This window comes from Lepisosteus oculatus, chromosome 6, assembly GCF_040954835.1.
Source record: "Lepisosteus oculatus isolate fLepOcu1 chromosome 6, fLepOcu1.hap2, whole genome shotgun sequence".
In the NCBI taxonomy this organism is placed as follows: Eukaryota; Metazoa; Chordata; class Actinopteri; order Semionotiformes; family Lepisosteidae; genus Lepisosteus; species Lepisosteus oculatus.
Window position 1 is genome coordinate 17,909,356 of NC_090701.1, and position 12,899 is coordinate 17,922,254.

At 37.4% G+C, this 12,899-nt stretch overlaps 1 protein-coding gene across 12 annotated transcripts in view; it reads left to right on the forward strand.

Moving 5' to 3' along the window:
* nebl (nebulette) overlaps positions 1 to 12,899 on the forward strand; it is a 116,864-nt gene that overhangs the window by 94,876 nt on the left and 9,089 nt on the right. For 7 of the 12 annotated variants that reach the window (XR_001479207.2, XM_015354564.2, XM_069191036.1 and 4 more), the window contains 11 exons: positions 518 to 628; positions 1,477 to 1,575; positions 1,791 to 1,895; positions 2,209 to 2,313; positions 6,378 to 6,470; positions 7,733 to 7,825; positions 9,246 to 9,338; positions 9,791 to 9,883; positions 10,286 to 10,390; positions 11,034 to 11,205; positions 12,573 to 12,665. Coding sequence is in view for 11 of the 12 variants with exons in the window: in XM_015354564.2 (XP_015210050.2) it covers positions 518 to 628; positions 1,477 to 1,575; positions 1,791 to 1,895; positions 2,209 to 2,313; positions 6,378 to 6,470; positions 7,733 to 7,825; positions 9,246 to 9,338; positions 9,791 to 9,883; positions 10,286 to 10,390; positions 11,034 to 11,205; positions 12,573 to 12,665 (1,162 nt within the window). In the remaining variant the exon portion in view is untranslated. The remainder of the gene's footprint in view (positions 1 to 517; positions 629 to 1,476; positions 1,576 to 1,790; positions 1,896 to 2,208; positions 2,314 to 6,377; positions 6,471 to 7,732; positions 7,826 to 9,245; positions 9,339 to 9,790; positions 9,884 to 10,285; positions 10,391 to 11,033; positions 11,206 to 12,572; positions 12,666 to 12,899) is intronic. The other 5 variants (XM_015354571.2, XM_015354570.2, XM_015354567.2 and 2 more) reach the window with 4 other exon arrangements.

Sequence of the window (12,899 nt, forward strand, 5' to 3'; positions counted from 1 at the left end):
GAATAGTTTTATATTTAGCACTTCCAAAGTGCATTTAATTATTTTATGATGTATAAAATAATTTATATGTATGACACAATAAACATGTATGATTTCCTGTTTTATAGTATTTTCATATAAGTATTTAACACATATCAGAAATTATGCACGAAAGGCTTCACAACAGTGGAAATAGTTTTCTTTAATTTTATATCACACATTTTAAAGTGAGGTGGTTTCTTTCCAACAAAAAATAAAAATTAAAAATATGTTTTTCGGACTCACAGAGTCTCCTGAATACCACAGGGAATCACTAGACAAATTACCTCAAAATCATGATATAATACATAAAATCTCAAATAAAATAAGAGGAAGATGCACATCGCATTCACTTCTTCATTACTTACAAGTTTTGACTTCTGTTGGAATTCTCTGATACAATAATTCTCTTGCCAGCAGTACACTTTCAGAGAAATGCCATGTGTCTAGGAAATCAAGTGGCCACTTCACAGGTTTACCTCTGACACTGTCGTTATAGAAAGAATATAGAAAGGATCTTGAGACTGAAATCAAGGGCAAAGGAATGGAATTGAGCACAGATGTCTTGGAGATCAAGAGAGTAAAGAGAGCATCGGAGATTGCCAGCCAGGTCAGTGACTGCACATCTGTGATGCTCTGCTGTTTGACTGCTCTGTTCATCTAAGATGTGGCTACATTATATTGAGAAATGTGCACGCTTCCAAAAGAGAAAAGGAAAATTCTGTTTTATTCCATTTCATTGTAAAATTGAAAAATTAAATAAAATGGAGATTGCACTGCTTTAATATAAGAAATTAATTGTTGCATTTTTGTTTTTGTTTAGTTATACCTTCATACTGTATGTAGGACACAGTAAGATGTTCTTGTATTTCTTGGTGAAATTAGTCATATTTAATTGGAAGTTCTTTTACTGTACAGTGAAGTGCCCTTTAAAGCAGTCCTAAAACCTTTGTGTCTGTGTTTGAACTTGTGTGCCTTTCTTGGCAGGTGTGTGAATCCTGTGAACACATATAAAAATGATATCCACTTAATAGAGTTTAAAAAAAGGCTTGGGAGGAAAAAATTGTATAAATCTAATCTTGACCACTTCCACCCATCTTTCTATAACTAACTTATTTCTTGCATGTTTCATTTTCACATCCCTCCCTCTGCCCCATCTTCACCCTTACAGCAGCTCCCTGGCTCATTCCTCATTAAAGTGGAGTGGTGTTCTTCTCAGCTGGGAAGGTTACCTCAGTAAAGCTTACTATTCAAATTACACCACTTCTCTTAATTAGGGTTTGACTGGACAATCTAAATTAGTAATTAGAAGTAGAATTACTTGTGCTATTTTTTCAGTTGTTCTGATGCATTCCCTCTGGCAGTCACTTAGTATTTGCATTTTTAGGGCTCACTGAGGTCAGGCTGGTAACTATACAGGACATCTTATCTATTCTTTATTCTATGTGCATCTTACAGGCATCCTGTAAGCACCAGCTACGAGAGAACATGTATGGTACAGTAACAGACACCCCTGAGATGTTACATGCTGCATACCTGAAGGATATGTATAGTCAGGTAATTACTTGTACCTGCACAGGGAGACCATGCTAGTCGGTATGGTCAGTGGTATCAATACAAGATGCTTGGAAAGAGCATTAATAACCTACATTAATCATATGCTTTGAGTTTACCAAAGTGCGATGATTTTTCTTCTTTTTTAAAATCACCTTGATAAAGGTCTGTTTCAGCCATGAGTTTGTTAATGCCAATTCTGTGTTTCTATTACATAGAAAAAGTATAAACATGAGGCAGAAAAATTAAAAAGCTCATATGCTGTGGTAGCAGAAACACCAGAAATGCAGAGAGTGAAGACCAGCCAGAAAAACGTCAGTTCAGTAAGTAAAATACATATACTGTATATTCCTGGCTGTAGATCACAGATCCGAGTCATTATACAAGAAATTGTGATTAATTCTTGTCTTTCCAAGGAAACCTAAATAGTGTAGTTTAGTCTGGAAAACAGCAGTTATTAACTCATAATGATTTTATTTGGAACATTGTTTTGGAAAATTAGCTAATGTGAATATTAATTTCAAACATATTGAAAAAATGACAGTTAAATACTGTAGCTTAGCACTTAAACCTTAATGGTTTGCAGTCATCCTTCAGTCTGCTTTGTGTTAATATCCTAAATCAATGTGTTTGCAGTTGCAGTACAATAAGGACAAAATGTTACTCAAAGGCACATTGTCTTCTGTGGCAGAAACTCCAGAAATTCTCCTTGCCAAGGAAAACTCTAAGAGGATTAGCAATGTAAGTTCTTGTTTCACTTATTGAGAGACATCCTAAATGATATATCATTAGACTTTTGTATGTAACACTGTCAACTTAACCTTGTTTGCTGTTACATTAAATATTTTCTGGGTGCATGTTGAAATGTTCTAAATAACAAATTGTTGCTGTCCATTGTTGTTCTTTAATGTTCTATAGAAAATAGGCTAATTTGAAATTGTCTAAAGTTGTTGACTCAATCTGAAGCGATTAGAAGCATAAAACACATTTTCCCACAAGTTAGTTCTCTTTAATTGATTTGGAAAACTGTGTACATTTATAGATCAGGATCATTAATCAGGATTTCAAGTTGCTCGCTGTCATGTTTTAACTGGCAGTGTAGCACATACTTTAGTTAGACTAAGCAACTAAGCAAAAAACATTTAGTGTCCAAGCACAATTTGTCCAGATAGGAAAAACTGACTATGGTGGAAAGCAACAGAGATAGGATTCATCCTAAAGGAAAAAAGGTATATTTTACCCATTTAATATGAGTAGACTGTCAGATTTTTTCATGTTTGTTATAAGGTCCCAGCCATCTTTGTAAAGTAGCCTTACAACAGATTTCAAGCACAAACATTTAAATAAAGTTTGACATGTGTATAGTGCATCACAAATGTATTCAAACCCTTCCAATGCTGTTATAATCTGTGAAATTACAATGCATACACATTTTTTTAAACTTAAAATTCAAAACCTGAATGCTCAGACTGAAGACTTCTAAAGATAAGATAAGTTATTGTTAAAAGTCACGAAAAACTAAATGACATGTTGGTTGTGTAAGTATTCAAACCGGTGAAATCAATTTCAAGTAGTTTTGGCAGCAATTGTAGCTGCAAGTACTTTGCGCACCTTCTTGGTAGAATCTTTGCCCATCCTTTTGGCACATTTACTTAAGTTTGAGACTTTGACTGGGCCACTCAGGAACATTCATTTTCTTCTTTTCCAGTGTAGCTTTGGCCTTGTGCTTTGGCTCATTCTCCTACAGGAAAGGTGAATTTTCTTTCCAGTTGTAGGTCTTTAGCTTACTAAAGTTTTCCTCTACGATTTGGCTGTGTTTTGCTCTATTTTTGCTTTGGTTCTAACAAGCTTTCCAGTCCCTGCTGAGGAGAAGTTTTCCCACAGCACGATGCTGCCACCACCATACATGACTGAAGGAATAATGTTGACTGGGAGATGTGCTGTGCTGAGTTTGCACCAAATGTAACACTTGGCTTTAAGACCGCAAAGTCCCAGTGTGGTCTCAGCTGAACACAACATCTTTTGCACATTTTATCAGGATCACTCTGGGGCTTTGTTGCAAACTTCATGTCGGGTTTTTAGATGGCTTGTTTTTAGTAATAGCTTCCATCTTCCCACCTGGCCATGTAAGCATATTTTGTGAAGTGTTCTGAATATTAACTGATGCACATTTTCTCCCATGTTGGCCATTTTCAGTGACTTCATAGCTACATCTATAACCAGTTTTCTCCTTGCCCAGCTCCTCACTGCGGAGGGACAGTCTGATCTAGGGTATACAATTCTAGATCTTATTGATTAAATTGATCGTATTAACAGAGATATTCAAAGACTTCAGTATTTTTGTACCCTTCTCCTGATCTGTGCTTTTCAGTGACTCTATCCCTGACTTACTTTAAAAGCTCCTTCATGGCTGAGTCTTTGCTTGAAATCCACTATCTGACGAGGAACCTCACACAAACAGGTTTTTTATTCTGTAATCATGAGAACCACTATTATTGCACACAGCCAGAGGCCCCTCTACTAATTGTGCAGGTCATTAAGGTAATTTTGTACATCTAGATTAAATTAGGTTTGCACATCAAAGGATTTGTATTCTAATGTAATCATGATTTTGCCATTTTCCTTTCACCTTAATTTACTTTTATTGTATTTTTTGCTTTGAATTTGCAGAGTATTTGTACACCTTACACATTTTAATTACAACTTCAAGGTGCTTTACTTTAAGCAGTTTAAAAGCAGCAAAAACTGTGAAAGGGTCTGAATACTTTTGTGGAGCACTTTATATATAATTGTATTTGCATTGACAAGATCTGAAAGTAGATAATAAGTGTATTACCACTGTAGGGACTCTGGAAATTCAGAAATATTTGAGTGAAATGCATAGTTAATATGGACAATATGGTTAATATGCATAGTGGCTGTTATTGCTGCTGCTTCACAGGTGATGCATCTTGTGCTTGATTCTGGCTTGAGGCATAACATAGTGGCTAAGAAATTCTATGGATATGAACGAAGATGGGTGTATGTGTGGACACTAAATTATCGTTTCATAGAACTCATACAAATTCAGTAAAATAAAGCAGTTTTATTAACATCTTGGCTAAATGAGTACTTTTTGCTGGTGTATGTACCACTGTATTCTGGGCACAATAGCTTATTCGAGAAACCTCACATCCAAGCTAATGAGATCATTAATTATTGTAGTTATATCCTAACCTTGCTGCAATGAATATTGCTGCAGTATTCCTTATAACAGTTTCTTTTGCAGAACGGAGGTTTTCAATGATAAAACCAATAAAGGAATTCTTGAGAACATGTGTGACTTAGGACTGCAATTCTAGATTTGGCAATAACAGTTGTTATTGTCATACAGACTTACAGACAGGGTAACTTTTAACCTTGGCAAAGGTTTGTTTATTTTCGCCCAGTACTGTTCATTTCGCTGAACATGGATTATTTAACAAGTTTATTAGTTTAGATTTTGTGCATGTGTGTGTTTGTTGGGGGGAGCAGTCACAAATATTCCTGTTTTGGGCCTCAAAACAGCTAACACCAACTCCGTTTGGAGGTAAACAGTGTTTGAAGATTGTGGAATATTAGTGTGTTTGATGTCCTACTTGGAATGCTATTATCAGTGATTGGCAGAGTCCGTGACTGGATAAATTGAATAAATGGTTAGTGTAATGAAATTAATGAAATTTCATTAATTACAGAATTAAAGAAATTACAGAAAGGTGTTATTTGCTTTTCTGAAATGTTTTTTTTATATTAATACATTTATATAGTGGGCTTATAATTGAATAAACTATGTTTCTGTCCAGCTCCATCAAATTAAACTGTGTACTGTCTGGTGGGGATCTTGTAAATTGATATTTTAGGGCACTCACTTAGCTGAAGCTTTTGATAAACCAATCTGCTCCTGAAAATTAGCATGCTTCCTGCAGAAATGTTTTTGCAAGTTGATGCCTGTTTGAGGGTTGGAAACATCAGGGGTCGTCTTCAGATCTTCAATGTGTTGTTTGTGTAAAAGCTTTCGTCTGCCCTTTGTGTTTGATAACGAGGGAGGCACTTCGCTTAGAACAGCAATCATGTCTCCATAGATTCGCTTTGTAGTGCGTCCTTCCTTTTTACATACTTGTCCCTTGAAATCAATTTAATTGGAGATTACAAGCCTCTGGATCAATTATGTGTTCAGGCTAAATCTTTACATGCCCTGAGTTGTCTAGCTAGTTGTAGCCAGCTCGGGAATAGGATTCATCACATCCAAGTATTAACCAGGTCCTGACTTGCTAACGGTTAGGGTTTGCAGTGGTGTGATTTGGGGCTATATATCAGAAAATCTCAAAAGAAGACTGCTAGGGAGAGTATCAATTTGTCGCACTAAGGTTTATATTAATAGTATGTTTTCCAGTTCCACTTTAAATCAGAACTAATTATGTTCTATGTTCATGCGCATGTAGTTGTGGCCGAGTGGTTAACGCGATGGACATGAAATCCATTGGGGTTTCCACGGTGGCCCTGTGGCTAAGGATCTGTGCCTGTGGCTGGAAGGTTGCTGGTTCAATTCCTGCGGCCGGCATAGGAATCCTACTCCGTTGGCCCCTGAGCAAGGCCCTTAACCCCAACTGCTCCAGGGGGGCCGTATAAATGGCTGACCCTCTGCTCTGACCCCAAGCTTCTCTCTCCCTGTCTGTGTGTGTCTCATGGAGAGCAAGCTGGGGTAAGCAAAAAGACAAATTCCTAATGCAAGAAATTGTATATGGCCACTAAAGTGATCTTATCTTATCGTTGCCTCTGTCATTAAGGTCTGCTATAAGGAAGGAGTGGGCTCTGGTACTGCAGTAAAGGACACTCCAGAAATAGAAAGAGTAAAGAAAAATCAAGAAAACATCAGCACGGTGAGTGAACAAGCAAGCCTCCATTTAGTTTACAAGAAGAGTCAAACCCACTTGTGGAAAATAATGATCATGTGCATTTTCGTGTTCCCTCAACTGTGTTTATGTGGATTTATCCATATTTGTATACGTGTATATCCTATTTCATATTAGTACAGATAATGTACCAAAACAAACACTGCGCATCTTTATTTCTTAAAAAGAAGCATTTGATCTGAAATTTTGTAGCACATCTAATATGCTTTGACCTTTTCACCTGTACTGAAGGACTATAATGTATTCAATAATCCAAATTATTCAAGAAAAGTCAGTAACAGAACAAAATTTAAATGCTAAATAAATGCTGACAAGTAGTGCCACAGTACCTTTAAATAAATAATTTACTGCATCATTAATATTTTAGGCTGCTTCTGTCCAGATCACGTGTTATTTAAGATTATACAATGGCTTTAGAAAGCAATGACAGTGCTTCAGCGATGATTCGGGTTCAAAATTGGCTCAGGTATTATGGAGAAGCCGACACAGGAGCAACATCCTTATAAAATTAAATGATATGATTACTGGAAAAGCAGATGTGAGCCTCTGATACTGTGAGATGTTAAAACTCTCACACCCTTCAAAAGAAAACTACACATACTGTAAACAGGAAGCTCAGATGTCAATGTGTAAATAAATGATTACTACCTCTGGTAAATCATATCCTGGAGAATTGAAAGGAAAATCTGACCACAAGTTACAAAAAAAGCATTAGAACAAAATAATGTCTACAAACCCCTAAGACTCACTGATCACAGTGTAAAAGATACTAGAGAGTGGTTCTCAAACTGTGGTACACCCCCAGGTGGTATGCCAGATGACACTGGAAATTTATTGTGTTCACTGAACAATTGGAAAATAAAAATGGAATAATTACAAATTATGTCAATTTTTCATTTGTAATTTACTTAATCAGTTTTAGAAAGCTTGAGACTGGTTTTTATTTTAATAAAATAAGTTTGTGTCAAATATGCAACCTACGTAGTTTAGCTGGTGATACAGCAAGCGCTAATACTTGAGTGTTCATACTTCTCTCGAGCTTTCAGAGACACATTCCCCAACAGAACAAATGATGGAAGATGAATACCTCGCAAAAATAAAGTATAATGTCATGGCTGAAAGGAATAGGCACCAAGAGTATTGACGCAAGCTCCGATAGATCATGTACACCTGTTGAATGAGGAGGAATATACTGTACTTAATATCTTATCATTGCCTCTGTGATAAAGGTCTGCTATAAGGAAGGAGTGGGCTCTGGTACTGCGGTAAAGGACACTCCAGAAATAGAAAGAGTAAAGAAAAATCAAGAAAACATCAGCACGGTGAGTGAACAATTAAGCCTCCATTTAGTTTACAAGGAGAGTCTAACCCACTTGTAGAAAATACTGATCATCTGCATTTTTAAAATAGAAAATATGAAAACCAGTCTCAAGCTTTCTGAAACTGATTAAGAAGCTTATACTTGTCTCGAGCTTTCAGAGACACAGCTTAGCGCCACATTTCCCAACAGAACAAATGATCGAAAATGAATACCTCGCAAAAATCAAGTATAATGTCATGGCTGAAAGGAATAGGCGCCAAGAGTATTGACGCCAGCTCCGATAGATCACGCACACCTGTTAAAAACGAGGACACTAGCTCTGCTGCTGAACCTGACACAGAGAGCACTGCTAGTGTTAGCAAGCGTCGGAAAATGGCTACAAGGTCGTACGATCCAAATTACCTCAGTGCTCACTACTATTTTTATTATATGTGTGAGTGTGTGCGCTCGCTCTCACGCGCACTCATGTTGGTCATTGAGATTTTCTGGGGTTCCTATGAGAAGATGACTTGTAGGTGGTACTTGGATGCTTTGGTTTGATCAGGGGTGGTACTTGGTACAAACAGTTTGAGAATCACTGTACTAGACAAACATACCACAAAATACTTCTGGCCATGAGGAAGTTGACATGCTGTCACAACATCCAGGTGCTGTAGCAAATCCTACTCAAAGCCTTCAAATGTGTCCTGAGAAGTGGGTATTTCCTTGACTTGTCTGGAAGGACCATGTTTTCTACTAACTACCAACAGAGGTGTCGTGTGTAGCTCCTGGCATCACACAACATAAAATAGTCATCGAGTTCTCGGCTGCAGCAGATCTGATACGGCACTGAATTGTGTTCATTTGCAGACTAGGATTACACCAAGTGTGAGAAACACCCCATAGAAACCCTGCATTGAACATCAATATTGTATTTACATAGAATACCATTATTTGCATGTTCTATGTAACGCAATTTGTGATTGGTGTCTTATTCAAATGTTGACCAAAGATACAGACTTTTTCTAGGAGCCATTTGGTGTAATTGAATCCAACCAGTAATTATTGTAAAGGAACAAGTAATACAGTAGGTTTATTCCATGCTAAAAGAGAAGAGAGAAAACACAACATTTTGGCTGTAAAACCTTCTCCACCTGAAGCCTGTGAAGCCTCCTTCACCTGAATAAGGCTTCACAGCCGAAACATTGTGTTTTCTCTCTTCTCTTTTCAGCACGGAATAAACCTATTACTTGTTCCTTTGCACACTAAGCATGCTGACGCAGCTATCCACCTGAACTCCAGTAATTATTGTACACTTATTCTTATTTTGTTGAAAGTTTGATTGTATCATTTTTATTGTTTTATTGTATCTTAGAAAACATGTTACACCAACGCATAAATACTTGAACTGGAGGTCTATGTAAAGCGGGTTTCTTCTACAGGTCAAATACAAAGCCGGCGTTGGGCAGGCAACAGCAATCCCAGACCCTCCAGAGCTAAAGCGAGTGAAGGAAAACCAAAGGATCCTCAGTAACGTATGTGTAACCTGCTGGTCGTTGCTCCACACTTGCTCTCCTCCCCCACTGTTCGCACTTAGAAATTTTACTGAGAGGCTTTATAAAAAACGTGGGAATTGCTGTTGGTTCCAACTTTCATTTGTTGCATTTTGAATGCCTCTTAGTATTTTAAACATGTTTTAACTTCATCCTCCTTGTTTCACAGTTATGAGCGTGTCCTGCAGCTGAGCGTTGCAGGAGTAACGAGTTTTTAAACACGACTGGATGTGATTTTTCTAGAAAGCACAGTTACAGCCTAATGAAGTGGGCGGTGTGTTTTGATTAATAAATGAAGTAGGCAGCTATAAAAAAAAACAAAACAGGGTACTAGAAAACAAGTAAAAGGCATAGTTCTGGAACTGTAGCCATGGCTTCTATGTGCGGTTTGTGAGCATTGCTTCAGTGCGGTTTGAATGCTGGCCTTTCACCAGGTCAACTATAAAGCACCGATGGGAAGAGCAACAGCAGTGGAAATGACTCCGGAGATGGAGAGAGTCAAGAAGAACCAGGAAAACATCAGCTCGGCAAGTCTCCTGCCCTCTGATAACTTTACCGCCAGTACAAGTATTTTTATGTCTGTATATTTTTCAACCTCTGAAATTGTGTAGGTAGGTCTTTCTAAAATTCAGGGAATTTGCAACATAAATGGCAAGCACAGGACGAAGGCAGAACAGTCTCTTTCCAATATTTCTTATGTTTCAGTTACTCAGAAGGAATACTGTTACCTGATGAATTATACTGACTTTCTCCAAATGTCTCTTTTTTATCTATTAAAAGTCTTTACATGTTTTCAAGAAAAAAAGAAATACAGAATTGAACTAGGATATTTATTGATAAACTGCTGTGTTTGCAGCCACTTTCACAAAGATGTGTGAGAGGATGTCATCCCTGAGACATTGCGGTGCTCTGACTGTGTTGTGTTTCAGGTCAAATACCACAGTGACCTGAAGGAACTGAAAGGCACAGCCTGTGCAGTGACAGACACCCCTGAACTGAGGCGTGTCCGCAAGACACAGAGTGACATTTCAATGGTAGTATGAGGGAAGCCCTGCTGCAAGAGCACAGAAACATAACAGCACTTACAGCCTCACTTTTCTGACTGTGGCCACATCTTAGTCTTGATTGAGAACCCAAGTAAACAAGTCACAGCATAATGCAATGGGTCCAGTGTGTTCAGAAGAAGAAAAAGTGATTCTTCAATTGTAGTTTACTGTGAATAATCTGTCAATAAAGTATTTATCAACTTTGTTTCTTGTGTGGAGTTTGTTGCTAATTTTACTTACAAAATGCACCGTGGCAAGACTGGGAGTTGCTTCATTTGATGTGTCAGTGTGTTTGTTGCATGTGCTTGTTCAACATGTTCTGCATTACTGCTTCTTCTTTACTGAACACAGTGTAGCCTGTCTCTTGTTCTTATGACACTGAATTATTGAAAAAAATAATGGAAATGGTAATTGTGTTATATTGTCGTTTTTTGACGATGAGCTTAGTCTTCTAGTACTCCGCTAGAAACTTTTGCTAAAAGATTTGTCAGAGACCAGGCTTATGTTAAGTCTAGCATTGACCTAAGCTAGTATGACCTTAAAACATTAGCTAGTCTCTTATTTGTAGGTTTTCGAAACCCTAAAAACATCAAAGCATTTTGCAAACCTCTTTTGTTCACATTTTCCTTAGGCAAAATACCATGAGGATTTTGAGAAGACTAGGGGTAAGGGGTTTACACCAGTTATGGATGACCCTACTATGGAACGAGCCCGTCGAAACCACCAGATGGTCAGTGATGCAGCTTATAAGGGAGTCCAGCCACACGTAGTGGAAATGGACCGGAAACCTGGAATTATTGTTGGTGAGTTTTTGAACGAAAAATTGAGACGATGGTTTCCTTAGTCCTTTCTAAGAATTTTCTGGTTGTAATGATTTTTTATTAAAATCGGAATCAAATTTAAATATTACCAATAGAAACAACACACAAAATAAATTTGCTAAATTGTTTTATTCAGTATTATTTGATACCAGATCACACAATGTATACAATGGTATACAGTTACTGGATGCAAACATCTAAATAATTTATTTCAGAGCCTATGTATTTAAGGTATGCTAAAGCATATAGCAGTATACAACACCATATTTTCATTCCTGTGTAGTATGAAGATTTGTACTTCCTTTTCCAGCTGTTTTCCAACTGTCCTGAGAGGCACAATCTTTAAGAGCCTCTACTTGCAGGCTTGGCCCTGCAATCTGAATTGGGCTATTTCTAGCAAACCATATCTGAGATTCCCCAAATGGGGGCACACAATTGACAAGCTCCTCCAGGGTTTGGTGAGAATAAACTAGCTGAGTTCTTGTCAGTCGACAGAGATCCCTGTGGCTTGTAGATTTCTTAGAGCTGTGTTATACCTCTTTTGCCACTTATTTTGCCTGTTTGCACAATGGACTTGCAGTATAATAGAGAATCTGAAAATGGTGACACTGCACATTGCAGAGAGCTTGTGCTCATAGTCTACATCTTTCTGCTGCTTCACTCATAAGCTACTCAATGTATGAAAATACACTTCAGTTACATCTGCCATAGTGTAGGTGTCAATAAGGACTAAAACTAAGCATTTTAAAGAGTCTTAAGCAATTAATACATTTAAGTGTGATTTTCTTCTGTATTTTAAGAAACCAGTAAAGGTGCTTGTACTTAGTGCAGATTGATTTCTGGGGTTGAGACATTATGGTTTCAAGCATGGAGCACATTACTGTGACTGGTGTTCAAAAGTGTATATGTTGATGAATATAAAAAAAATGTATAGTGTATGGTTTTACAATACAAAAACACTGCAAGCTTTAAAGGAAATGGTGGCCAAATATTTAAAATTATTATTTTAGAAATATTCAGTTTCTCTCAGAGTACAGTATGTGGCTCTTTTGGTTTTTCTTACTGTTTATAAATAATGGGGGTTCTGGCATACTACAGTTATGAATAATATTTCTGACATTTTTCCAGAATGTTCCATTACAGTGCCACAGTTACACATGCACCACAAAATGAAACTGCCGCAGTAGTATTTTGAAATATGAGGTCTCTTGAAAGGAAATAGGAAGAAATGTAAGACAGCAGTACTATAGGTGACCAACACGGTGTGTGTAGTTGTGTGCATGAGCTGGCATTCATACGTACTGTATAGTCCTTCCCTTCTCATCACGCTTTTTCTTTTTCTGTGAAAGACCTGAAAGTCTGGCGCACTGACCCGGGCTCCATCTTTGACTTTGACCCTGTGGAAGACAATATCCAGTCAAAAAGTCTGCGTAAACTCTCTGGTATTACTCAACACTGCTTCCTCCTTTTGATTTTCCAGTTGGCACTTGTTTTCTTCTTCTTTTCCTCCTCTTGTGTCTATGATAAAAAAAAGAGTTTCTGCTGTTACTTTTCATGTAAAAACTTGAAAAGATTAGAAATGATTTGCAGTACTCCAGTTCTGAAAAGGCCATTTTTTTTAGCAGGCGATACTAATGTTGTGTTGTCAAGTTAAAATAAAAACTACTACATTTTGA